The following is a 13,394-nucleotide window of genomic DNA, read 5'->3' as shown; positions in this document are numbered from 1 at the left end:
GTATTTACATTTTCTGTCTGTCCGTTTTATATTCTGTCTTATTACTATGAACAAAATGTCACCAACTAGACATTTTTTAATTAAATTGTGTGAGCACTGTTTGTATCATTTTGTTGAAAAGTTTGTAAAGTTTATTTTGGCCTGTAATAGCTATTCTTACATGCCCAATAGAAACTTTAGCAAACTTGGCTGGTGGACATATGACCAAGTGTGGAGACTGCCATATCTGTCATTCTTGAACAATTTATTATCCCCTGTATAATTCTTTTCTAGGTGATGAAGATGAAGAGGATGATAGAAAGAATGGGCAAGAAGAAGTAGAGATAGAAAGTGATTCAGATGAAGAAAACATGGAACATTAACTTCAATATCTGTATGGAATAGATAACTTTAAAATTGATCACAAGATGTAACAAAATGGATCTTAATATAAATTTAATACTAAACAGAAATTTTTTTTAACTTGTGGCCACGATGTTATGCCACAAACATACGGTGTCAATATTTTTTTAGTACACCAGATCCGGATTTCGACAATAAATGTCTCTTCAGTGATGTTAGGGATCGAAACGGTATTTGGAAGGCCATATAATTTACCCTAAATTTTAGATAGACTCTTGAATTGTAAGAGTCAATAAAGGATGAACGGATCATATAAACTGGAGGGTAAATATGATACAAGTCCAAACGAAAAAATATAAACTAGTCTAAATTGAAAACTACGTTCAAACCTATGATTGCGTTGGATAAAAACCGCAATTTTTATACGTGTGCATGTAAAACAAATTTCGTTGTAGAAGGGTCTAAATACAGCACAAACAACGTTTTCCATAGACCAAAAAAGTGAAGAAGTATATTTAAACAAAACGCATTTGACTAACAGGTCGAACAACTGATGTTCTTTAACCCCGCTGACTGCCATTGGCGATTGCCAAATAAAATTGATCACAAGATGTAACAAAATGGATCTTAATATAAATTTAATAATAAACAGAATTTTTTTTTAACTTGTGGCCACGATGTTATGCCACAAACATACGGTGTCAATATTTTTTTAGTACACCAGATCCGGATTTCGACAATAAATGTCTCTTCAGTGATGTTAGGGATCGAAACGGTATTTGGAAGTCCATATATAATGTACCCTCATTTTTAGATAGACTCTTGAATTTTAAGAGTCAATATAGGATGAACGGATCATATAAACTGGAGGGAAAATATGATACAAGCCCAAACGAAAAATATAAACGAGTCTAAATTGAAAACTACGTTCAAAGCTATGATTGCGTTGGATAAAAACCGCAATTTTATACGTGTGCATGTAAAACAAATTTCTTTGTAGAAGGGTCTAAAAACAGCACAAACAACATTTTCCAAAAGACCAAAAAAGTGAAAAAATATATATAAACAAAACGCATTTGACTAACAGGTCGAACAACTGATGTTCTTTAACCCCGCTGACTGCCATTGGCGATTGCCAAATAAAATTGATCACAAGATGTAACAAAATGGATCTTAATATAAATTTAATAATAAACAGAATTTTTTTTTAACTTGTGGCCACGATGTTATGCCACAAACATACGGTGTCAATATTTTTTTAGTACACCAGATCCGGATTTCGACAATAAATGTCTCTTCAGTGATGTTAGGGATCGAAACGGTATTTGGAAGTCCATATATAATGTACCCTCATTTTTAGATAGACTCTTGAATTTTAAGAGTCAATATAGGATGAACGGATCATATAAACTGGAGGGAAAATATGATACAAGCCCAAACGAAAAATATAAACGAGTCTAAATTGAAAACTACGTTCAAAGCTATGATTGCGTTGGATAAAAACCGCAATTTTATACGTGTGCATGTAAAACAAATTTCTTTGTAGAAGGGTCTAAAAACAGCACAAACAACATTTTCCAAAAGACCAAAAAAGTGAAAAAATATATATAAACAAAACGCATTTGACTGACAGGTCGAACAACTGATGTTCTATAACCCTGCTGACTGCCATTGGCGATTGCCAAATAAAATTGATCACAAGATGTAACAAAATGGATCTTAATATAAATTTAATAATAAACAGAATTTTTTTTTAACTTGTGGCCACGATGTTATGCCACAAACATACGGTGTCAATATTTTTTTAGTACACCAGATCCGGATTTCGACAATAAATGTCTCTTCAGTGATGTTAGGGATCGAAACGGTATTTGGAAGTCCATATATAATGTACCCTCATTTTTAGATAGACTCTTGAATTTTAAGAGTCAATATAGGATGAACGGATCATATAAACCGGAGGGAAAATATGATACAAGCCCAAACGAAAAATATAAACGAGTCTAAATTGAAAACTACGTTCAAAGCTATGATTGCGTTGGATAAAAACCGCAATTTTATACGTGTGCATGTAAAACAAATTTCTTTGTAGAAGGGTCTAAAAACAGCACAAACAACATTTTCCAAAAGACCAAAAAAGTGAAAAAATATATATAAACAAAACGCATTTGACTGACAGGTCGAACAACTGATGTTCTATAACCCTGCTGACTGCCATTGGCGATTGCCAAATAAAATTGATCACAAGATGTAACAAAATGGATCTTAATATAAATTTAATAATAAACAGAATTTTTTTTTAACTTGTGGCCACGATGTTATGCCACAAACATACGGTGTCAATATTTTTTTAGTACACCAGATCCGGATTTCGACAATAAATGTCTCTTCAGTGATGTTAGGGATCGAAACGGTATTTGGAAGTCCATATATAATGTACCCTCATTTTTAGATAGACTCTTGAATTTTAAGAGTCAATATAGGATGAACGGATCATATAAACCGGAGGGAAAATATGATACAAGCCCAAACGAAAAATATAAACGAGTCTAAATTGAAAACTACGTTCAAAGCTATGATTGCGTTGGATAAAAACCGCAATTTTATACGTGTGCATGTAAAACAAATTTCTTTGTAGAAGGGTCTAAAAACAGCACAAACAACATTTTCCAAAAGACCAAAAAAGTGAAAAAATATATATAAACAAAACGCATTTGACTGACAGGTCGAACAACTGATGTTCTATAACCCTGCTGACTGCCATTGGCGATTGCCAAATAAAATTGATCACAAGATGTAACAAAATGGATCTTAATATAAATTTAATACTTAACAGAAATTTTTTTTAACTTGTGGCCACGATGTTATGCCACAAACATACGGTGTCAATATTTTTTTATTACACCAGATCCGGATTTCGACAATAAATGTCTCTTCAGTGATGTTAGGGATCGAAATGGTATTTGGAAGGCCATATAATTTACCCTCAATTTTAGATAGACTCTTGAATTTTAAGAGTCAATAAAGGATGAACGGATCATATAAACCGGAGGGAAAATATGATACAAGCCCAAACGAAAAAATATAAATTAACATGTCTAAATTGAAAACTACGTTCAAACCTATGATTGCTTTGGATAAAAACCGCAATTTTTATACGTGTGCATGTAAAACAAATTTCGTTGTAGAAGGGTCTAAATACAGCACAAACAACGTTTTCCAAAAAGACCCCAAAAAGTGAAAAAGTATATTTAAACAAAACGCATTTGACTAACAAGTCGAACAACTGATGTTCTTAAACCCTGCTGACTGCCATTGACGATTGCCAAATAAATTTATCACAAGATGTAACAAATTGGATCTGAATATGAATTTTATACTAAACAGAAAACAATTAACTTCCAGAAAAGATGTTATACCTCAAAGATGAGGTGCAAAAATTTGTATGTACACCAGATCCGGATTTCGACAATAAATGTCTCTTAAGTGATGTTAGGGATCGAAACGGTATTTGGAAGGCCATAAAAAAGGTACCCTCATTTTTAGAAAAAGGACCCTCTTTTTTAGATAGACTCTTGAATTTTAAGAGTCAATATAGGATGAACGGATCATATAAACTGGAGGGTAAATATGATACAAGCCCAAACGAAAAAATATAAACTAGTCTAAATTGAAAACAACGTTCAAACCTATGATTGCGTTGGATAAAAACCGCAATTTTTATACGTGTGCATGTAAAACAAATTTCGTTGTAGAAGGGTCTAAATACAGCACAAACAACATTTTCCAAAAGACCAAAAAGGTGAAAAGTATATTTTAACAAAACGCATTTGACTGACATATATATATATATATGAGTCTAAAAGATTGTGTAACAATACCGATAAATAGATGGAAAACAAAACACTAAAAAGTGTTGAATATCATCGCACAAAGATCGAAAAACTGAACAGATGATATAAATTATACAATAATTGCAAATATTTCGGCTCAAAAAATAGAAAAAAAGTAAAATCACAACAAAAAAAAAAATGATTTCCGAGGAAATTTCAAAACGGAAAGTCCCTTATCTAAATGGCAAAATCAAAAGCTCACACATATCATACGAATGGATAACAACTGTCATATCCCTGAATTGGTATAGGCATTTTCTGAGGTAGAAAAAATTGTGGATCGAGCTGGTTTTATAGCTAGTGAAACCTCTCACTTGTATGACAGTCGCATCAAATTTCATGATATTGACAACGATGCGTGACTTCTTTTTGCATAGATCCAACCTTTTAAAGATACAGATTTAAAACAACCCCGATTGCTCAGGAAATTTCTAATCACCGATTAACTTTCTTTTTTTTCATTTTCAACCATATACATGTAAGACTAATAAATTTTACAAATACATACAATGTGAAAATGCCTATTGAATTTCTTATTTCACATTTATTTGCATTAAGATTTTACAATGACATCGTTCTATTTTTGACATCATACGTATCTATTGCCAGCTGTTTAACTAACAATAAATATTGGCAATATCATAAAATAAATAAACATTGACATTTCATTTATTATCATTGCATTAAATAATAAACTCATCACAGATACCATGTGTAGAATGTGTTCGCCAGACACGCGTCTCGTCTTCAAAGAATCATCAATGACGCTTGAAAAAACAACTTGTAACCCCAAATTAAGCCTGAAGTTGGAGAACATTAAGAACCCAAAATTCTGAAAGATTTTGCCAAATACAGCTTTGGTAATATATTTGGGGAGTGGAAAGTTTTAGTATTTTAAAAAAATAAAAAATTTGAAAACGATTGATTTATAATTATGACCATATCAACGATAATTCATGTCAACACAGAGGTGCTTACTACTGGGCTTGTGATAACCTTGGAAGGACAAACTTCACCAGCAGTGGCAGCGACCAAGTAGTTGTAAATTTACTCATCATAGATACCAGGATTAAAATTTTGTACGCAAGACGCGTCTTCAAATGTTCAAAAGATAAGAAGACCAAAAGAAAGCACAAAGATGAATACCATTTATGACCAGAAATTCCGAAAGGTTTTGCTAAATTCAGCTAGGTAACATATTCCTGAGGAAAACAATTTTTAGTATTTTGAAAAGTGTTTGATACTGTTGATTTATGATCATTTCGATTCTAATAGAACGAATTCGGAAATTTTGTTAACCAAGAAACCCCTATACATACGATACTGTTTTTGCTGTTCCGTTTTACCCAATTTGATAATATTAGTAATATTATATAATTCAATGATTATATTTTTTAATCGTATTTTTCATTTATATATTTTCTTCCAATGTTATTTTATTCATTCTGGGGCGTACAAGAAGCTCTAAAAAATTGAAAACCACACGTTTGATAATTTCTTGCGTCCGAAGCGCTTTTCTGGATTTACCTTCATCAGGAACGCTCAAAGCCAAACATTTGAAATCCGAAGATCTATAAGTACCGAAACCGTTGAAGAGCTATATGTCAAACATACCAAAAATCAATAGCCAAATTCTTCTAAAGCCAACTTTGCCTGAGGGAGTTGAAACCTTAGTTTCTTCATAATTTCAAAATTTATAAACGGACAATTTTAGTAAAGTTTGTTAATTCATGTCAGTACCGAAGTACTGACTACTGAGCTGATGATACCCTTGGGGACTTATAGTCCACCAGCAGAAGTATCAACCCCAGGGGCGGGTCCAGGATTTTGGAAAGGGGGACTAAGTTTTTAAATTTGATGAGCGGTGCGAGGCGAAACATTTTTGGGACCTTTTTTGGCTTAAAAACATGAAATAAGTGTAATATTCACTTTGATCCACTTTTAAAACGATTCCTGGCGTGGGGCATGTATATTTTGTAGTTCCTGAAAAGTGTAAGGGTTGGATATTTTCGATGCTGTTTTATCCCTATTAATTGGCTATCATAAAATGATAGTACGGATTTAAAACTATTTACTGATAAATTTGATGTGGGACTTTTCAGTAAAAAAAGACATGGACAATTCTCGCTGGTTTGTTGTAAGTTAAGTTATCATAACCTCACAGATTTCTTGTTGTAAACAAGATATAAGTCGGGATATTCGATGAAATTAACAATACGCCGGACACGAGCTAAAAAAGACAAACAATCAATATTTATCCAAATGTTTGGTTGATATGTTTTACCCAACAAAATTAAGGGATGTGAGGGATTCCAAAACAACCAAAGGCTACGAATAAGTCTGAAATGACAACGAATTTATGAATGACGGTCGAAAAATGTAGACATAAAGGCTACTTCCAACAGGCAGGTTGCAGTCTGGTCTTGAAAAAAGTATTCAATATATCAGTTCGGCGAAACAGACATTCCGGTCAGACATGCAAACCCCGGCCCCAAAAAAATTCGCCCATTTTTATTCATCATGTTCATTTAAACTCGCGTCTGCCGTACACAAGTTGTATCCTGGAATTCAAGAACAGTTAAATTAAACACGACTCGGTACATAATATAGTTCTTTCAAAGAATGCTTTTTTAAGATAAGTTAAGATATATAGTACAAAGAGTAGATTTTATCTTCTTTTAAATGACGTCTTGAATATGAAACCAAGTTCTTTTGCTATTAATTCTAAATAACAAGGATTGCATATGAAATAATAACCTTTGAAGCTTTGTCTGATGATAGAACATCTGCAAGGGTATATATTAAAAAGTCTTTGAAAATAATGTGTTACAAATAGAACTATACAGACTGATTTTTAACTTGCTAATTAAAAGGTCGACCAGCGTGCAAACGATTTAATTAACAGAAAACTTTACACTTAGCTAAGGTGTGTTATTCATACGGGAAAATACAGGAATTGGAAAAAAAGATAAGTCATCCCGAACCCGGGCTGCTTAATTGAGGTAAATAGTTCCAATATATAAAGTCTTTGATACTAAATAGTAAGTTCGACGTTCATTGATTTGTAAAACGGTCACTTATTAAGGATATAGCTCACAAAGCTGTATATACTATATTCATTTCAACTCGACAGGTGTTTCAAAGATCAAATTGACGGAATCTGTCGCACTTAAGGTGAATTCCGTGACATGGCCTAGTAAAAGAATTTTATCGTAGACATACCATATATGTTGTTACTAAAAACTAAACCCAGAGACCTGAAGAAAAATGCTGTTCGACAAACTATAGTGATATTGAACGTGAACCAACCCCGTTAGTTCAAACGAGAAAATCAACAGAGATTTGTGACAAACCAACATTTTAACATTTTAACAATGGTGGAGGAATAACAGAGAAGAAAGCTATGGAAACATAAATCCTTAGGATCATCTCAACTTTTTTTTATTCGTGAAACGGATTCTTCGATTGAACTTAACAGTAGGTCCTAATTTATTTCCATGTTTATCCTCAGAAACTTATATTTACATATAAAATAAAAACCATTCCAGCTATAATGCTTCTTGTTAACTCTCATTAACATAATCTTATGATTTAATGTCTTCAGTTAAAAACCAACAAAGTTTTAATTATCAGTGGAACATTTACTTCGATATGAACCATATCAGTGGAACATTTACTTCGATATGAACCATATCAGTGGAACATGTACCGTTTTGAAACTGAACATATAACAGACTTTATTCTTGACTTTTTAACGGTTTTTTTGCCATGTTTCTTCCAGTTTTCATTAGCTTATGAATTTATATAGATTGTCCATTTTGTATTTTCAACCTCTTTTAAAGAATATATGAGGCATTTGCATTAAAGATTGTCGTTATCCAGCTTTGTTTTACTTTTTGAAATGTAACACAATCGTTGCTGATGCTCTTATTCATTACAGGTTAAGCTTTAAACATCCAAACTGTATATATGTAGCCTTGTAGTTAAAACTTCGTTTATTAATAATATTTATTCTATATCTTTAAAAATAAGTTTAAAGCTAGGCATTCATTGTTGGCCATGCTTATATTTTGGCACTGTACAAGATCTCGTAATGCAGTTTTTCGTCCTTAATTACAATCAATTCGTTTGTGTTTTTACTTATACTTAAGTTTGGGAGAACATGATTGAATTTTTAAGTTGAAGTCTAGGTTTTAACTAGTTTAGCAGGAATTGAAAGTTCTCATATAAGAGTTCGTAATTTTAAAAAAAATCTTTTTCTTTGTTTTTAATTTTCTTTCATTTTAGTTCTGATCTAAAGTTATCAGAAGTACTTACATTATCATTGTAATTGTTTTTATAATTTTCAATCCTAAAGTTATCAGAAGTACTTACAATATCATTGTAATTGTTTTTATAAGGGTCAATGGTTTTGATAAGTGTAAATTAAAGTTCCTATTTTTACTGGTAAATATTGACATTAAAGTTTGTAATCCAGTTGTTGTGGCCAGTTGAGGTCAGCCATACTATATTTTCGTAGTTTTTTGTGGGTATCGTTTGTGTAAAATAAATTTAGACCTTATAAAGTTTGCCACATTTGTCATCCAGAAGTCTTTAATTTTATAGTTCACTATACATAAAGGGAGTTTCGATGAAGGCCAGACCTGTTATTGTTCACATTCGTTTCAATTGGTTATAAACGACTCACTGGCAAGCATACCGTATCTCCTTTGTTTTTATATAGAAGTTTGAAATATTACAACATCACCAGAAATCTGTTCATGTCATAAATTATAAATGATAATTGGATTTTAACTCTTTACCGTTCAAGAATGTACAGAATGGCAAGTTATTTAAGATAACTATATCGTAATAGTCTGTTTAAGACGGAAAATATGTCTTGTAATTCGATTGACATTTTTACTAACTTTTATATAAACGAGTATTAAATTTCAATAGAACAAGAATTAAACGAATCTACATAACTGAAAAAAGTACTGAACTCAGAGGAAAATCTGAAGGAGAAGGTTTGTATTCGTTAGGCTTATTGGAACAAAGGTTCAGCTGTAAAAGAAGAAAAATGCTATAACATTATCAGTCGAAAAAGGACTGACAATACTTTTGCCAAAAGTAGATCGGGCATACCTTTCTCAACACTATACACCACACAAAAAGTAAAGATTGGACAAAAAGTAGTTCAACAATGGTAGAGAACTTTGTTTTTTTAATGACATATTTGTCTTTAAATTTTTAATATGTTTTTGTATCTGTCAAAGGGAGTTAGACTAAGTATTGCCCAACAAAATTTACTTTCACTTATTTTGAGAATGTCATATGTTTTTTAAAGGTGAATATAGATTTGACTTAAAACCCGGATTTACCAATTTCAAACTACAAAACATTGGTAATTGCCGTTGTCGTGAATTTTTCTTATTTTTTTCTTTTTGTTTCTCTTTTTTTTTGATTAGTCAAGATCAAAACAATAGCTTTATAAGATTTGCCAAACCGACCTTATTAAACACATCACGCAAACATTCCAGATGATGTCAGAAATTTCCATCACACGTATATTAACACAATTTTTATAAGCATATATGTTCATTTTATGAAAGACAAATTTAATGGAATATAAATGACTTTTAATGGACAAGTCCATGAGACACCAAAGATCAAGGATGTGTGACGACGTTTCCACCCCTCCTACATATATATTGACCTCGTAGGTTGATATCAATATAAAAGCCTGCATTTACAAGTTTCAACACTTCTTTCTCTGGCTATTTGAATAGAAAACACAGAAAATATGAAGTTTCAAAGAAAGATGAAAAAAGACAGATATATTTGTATAGATTTAATAGATGCCATAACAGCACAGAAATACAAACTAGCGAGAATCATTATAGAAGGTGGAGCAGATATAAACTGGAATGTTAACGGTGTTACTCCTATAATGGAAGCATGTCTGCTTCCAAATAACAACGAACTGAAATATCAGCTTATCCTACTGTTATTGTCTTATGGTAGTAATTTAGGCCTTCGAGACAATCTTGGACGCACAGCACTGCACTATGCTTACATGGGTAGTTGTCAGAAGAAAGTAATTGCACTGTTACAGGAACAACGACGAAGAAAAGCATAGTAACTTTGAAAATTTTTCATTACATATGAATCCATTTACTTCATACAATACAAGTACACACCCGTGACTGAATTAAAGTATATAACTATGCCTAAGCCTTATTTTAGTAATTGGTATTGTCATCTGATAAAGTCATGTCGATTATAAGATGCACAGTTTTCTCTGCTTTCAAATCTTTCTGTTTGAACCTGTCGACCTGGAACTTATCAATTATTGGTAATATTAATTATTTGGAAAACAAAAGGTCCTTGCTATCCAGGATTGGAGTATTTTTTAATCAACAGCATTGTCCTATATTAGTTATCTTAGAAAGTCTTGCTGATTGCTGAATAAAACTACAATAGGGAACAATTTGACAATGATTGAATTTAGTAATGTCATCCCTTTGATTAGGACCCGTGTATGTAGCAAAATCCTAAATACACCGTTTGGTGGTGCGCCTGTCAAATGCGGAACGTACAGGTAATATGTAACAGGTGAATATACTATTGGTATCGGTATCGGATTCGACCCGGAACTTATTTATTATTTGCAATATTGATTATGTGGAAAACAAAAGGGTCTGGAGTGGTATAATTTTTAATCTACACCATTGTTCTATATTAGCTATATATAGAGTTGAATTCCCTGATTTGTCGTTTTAACCCGATGACGGCTGACAAATTGGACCTCGTTATTTTAGTATTATAGATGTTAAAAGTGTCTTCTGTGTAACAAAGATTAATGTACAAATAAAGGCAATAGTATTGTACCGGTGTTCGAAGGTCATACATCGATTGAAGGAAAACAAATCCGGGTTACAAACTAAACCCAAGGGAAACACATCAACTATAAGAGGAAAACAACGAAACAACAGGAACACTTAAGTGCAACAAAAAACCAAACGACAATATAACACACACAACAACGAACTATTAGATAACAACTGACATTTTCCTGACTTGGTACAGGACATTTTAAAGAAATAATGATGGGTTGAACTATTTTGTGGCTAACCAAACCTCGCTCTTTTATGGCAATGTTATATATAACACTAAAAGGACAACAATACATGACAGGACTGCAGTACAAATAAATGCAAACACGTTCAGAGAAATACACAAATAAACAATAAAATTATACATTTCGGCATGCTAATAGGTATCAAAAGGTGCCAGGATTATGATTTAATGCTAGTACGCTAGACGCATGTTTCATCTTCCTAAGACTCATCAGTGACGCTCAGATTAAAATAGTCAGAAAGCCAAACAATTATAAAGTAAAAGAGCCTTGATGACCCAAAATTCCAATTGCATTTGTTTTATTTCCAGAAACAAATTCAAGGTATCATATTTTTCAAGGAACCTATCTTATCATTACATTGCAGAACAGCACATTGGAATCAGAGAAATAAAGATAAAACACTATAAAATGAACTCAGTCACTTACGACTATTGGACATTTAATTAGTAAACTTATATTGTCCAAGAGTTGCTTATAATAAGGTATATTCTGTAAAGATAATGTATTTTGAACTTTCTGCTTATATTATGTCTTAATTGTTGTTCAAATAAATACAGTTTGACATTGCTGTTGTATATATATCTCCATATTTAGAAAGCAAAATTAAATGTTTGAAACCAGTCGACTCGAAATAACAGTTTGTGGGATGTTTTGCTCGTCATATGTAATCAGTATTTTTAAACGTCTTAAGCAAAGCAACACATTGATATAGATGAGGACTAAAAACTAAAAGACAGTTTCATTTTAAAAGAAAATCATAGTTTTTATTCAAATACATTGCTTTTTTTAAGGGGATTCATATAATGGTCCGATAAAACACGATTTCATACATTGGAGTATGTATTCTGAGGTCTCATTTTGTTAGTATTTGTATTTTTTGAAATACTAAAGCTTTTCTACCTCAGGAAAAGATTACCTTAGCTGTATTTGGCAAAACTTTTAGGAATTTTTGGTCCTCAATACTCTTCAACTTCGTACTTTATTTGACCTTTTTAACATATTTTTATTCGAACGTCACTAATGAGTCTTTTGTAGACCAAACGGGCGTCTGGCGTAAATACTAGTATATAATTGTAATCCTGGTATTTATTATGAGGTTATTTGTTTTTTTTAGTGCCATCATGTTCATTTCTTGTAGTCTTATGTAGTATATCTTTAAACTTTAGTATGAGGAAGAACTTGCCCTACAACAAGTATATGTGGAACGAGGGTTGTCCATGAGGGGATAATACTTAACATCTCATCTGCAACCGAGTTGTACTAGGTCTCCATGGGTGTAGCCAATGTGGTACTAGAGTAACAGGGATTTGGGTTCTATGAACTGGTACTGGAATAAAATTGATAGAATGTGTCCACGAAATGCTAGGGGATAAATGAAATTCCAAAAAAAAAATCATAACATCTGGTATGATATTCTACTCTTCGCACCAATAGTGATGCTTTGTGACATGTTTTTGATTTAAACAGATGAGTGTGCATCCTGGTTAGATACCAGTTGTAACTTCAAAGTGTCAAATGCCACGGACCATTGCATTGCAGAAAACGAATGGCACGTGCTAGGATTTTTCCGGGACGTAGAAGATACCTCAACAAAATTGGCGAAACATTGGATTGTAGACAGAAGGAATACCAATAAAACAAAAATTTTGCTCAACCCTCCTCTAATTAAAAATACTTAAAAAAAAAAAATACCCAAAAAATATACGTTTCTAAAATTTTGTAGGGATGATCCAATTTCCCTTAGTAATTCTCCTTATTGTCTTGTACTGAGTACAATGCCACATTACAATGAGAGTTGTTTAACTATTAACAATCAAGTGATACAATCTTCCACATGTGAAAGTCTTTTAGGCATTAAAATTGACACTTCTCTCACATGGACAAACTAAATTGATGTGATCTGCTCAAAAATATCATCTAGACTATATCTACTATTAAAGATTAAAAAATTTCTAAATCTAGACTGCAGAAAATTATTCTATAATGGTTATATCTTGCCACTAATTGATTATTGTTGTATAGTGTGGAGTAGTTGTAGC

At 32.2% G+C, this 13,394-nt stretch overlaps 1 protein-coding gene across 1 annotated transcript in view; it reads left to right on the top strand.

Annotated features, from left to right (window-relative positions):
- Positions 1 to 13,394, top strand: part of LOC139494525 (uncharacterized) — a 163,854-nt gene that overhangs the window by 30,237 nt on the left and 120,223 nt on the right. Inside the window, exon 11 of the mRNA XM_071282689.1 lies at positions 274 to 393. Within this exon, the coding sequence (XP_071138790.1) occupies positions 274 to 362 (89 nt within the window). The 3' untranslated portion in view covers positions 363 to 393. The remainder of the gene's footprint in view (positions 1 to 273; positions 394 to 13,394) is intronic.

Source organism: Mytilus edulis, chromosome 1 (assembly GCF_963676685.1).
Source record: "Mytilus edulis chromosome 1, xbMytEdul2.2, whole genome shotgun sequence".
Lineage (NCBI taxonomy): Eukaryota > Metazoa > Mollusca > Bivalvia > Mytilida > Mytilidae > Mytilus > Mytilus edulis.
The sequence above is the reverse complement of the archived record's forward strand: the minus strand, read 5'-3'. Positions and strand labels throughout refer to the sequence as shown.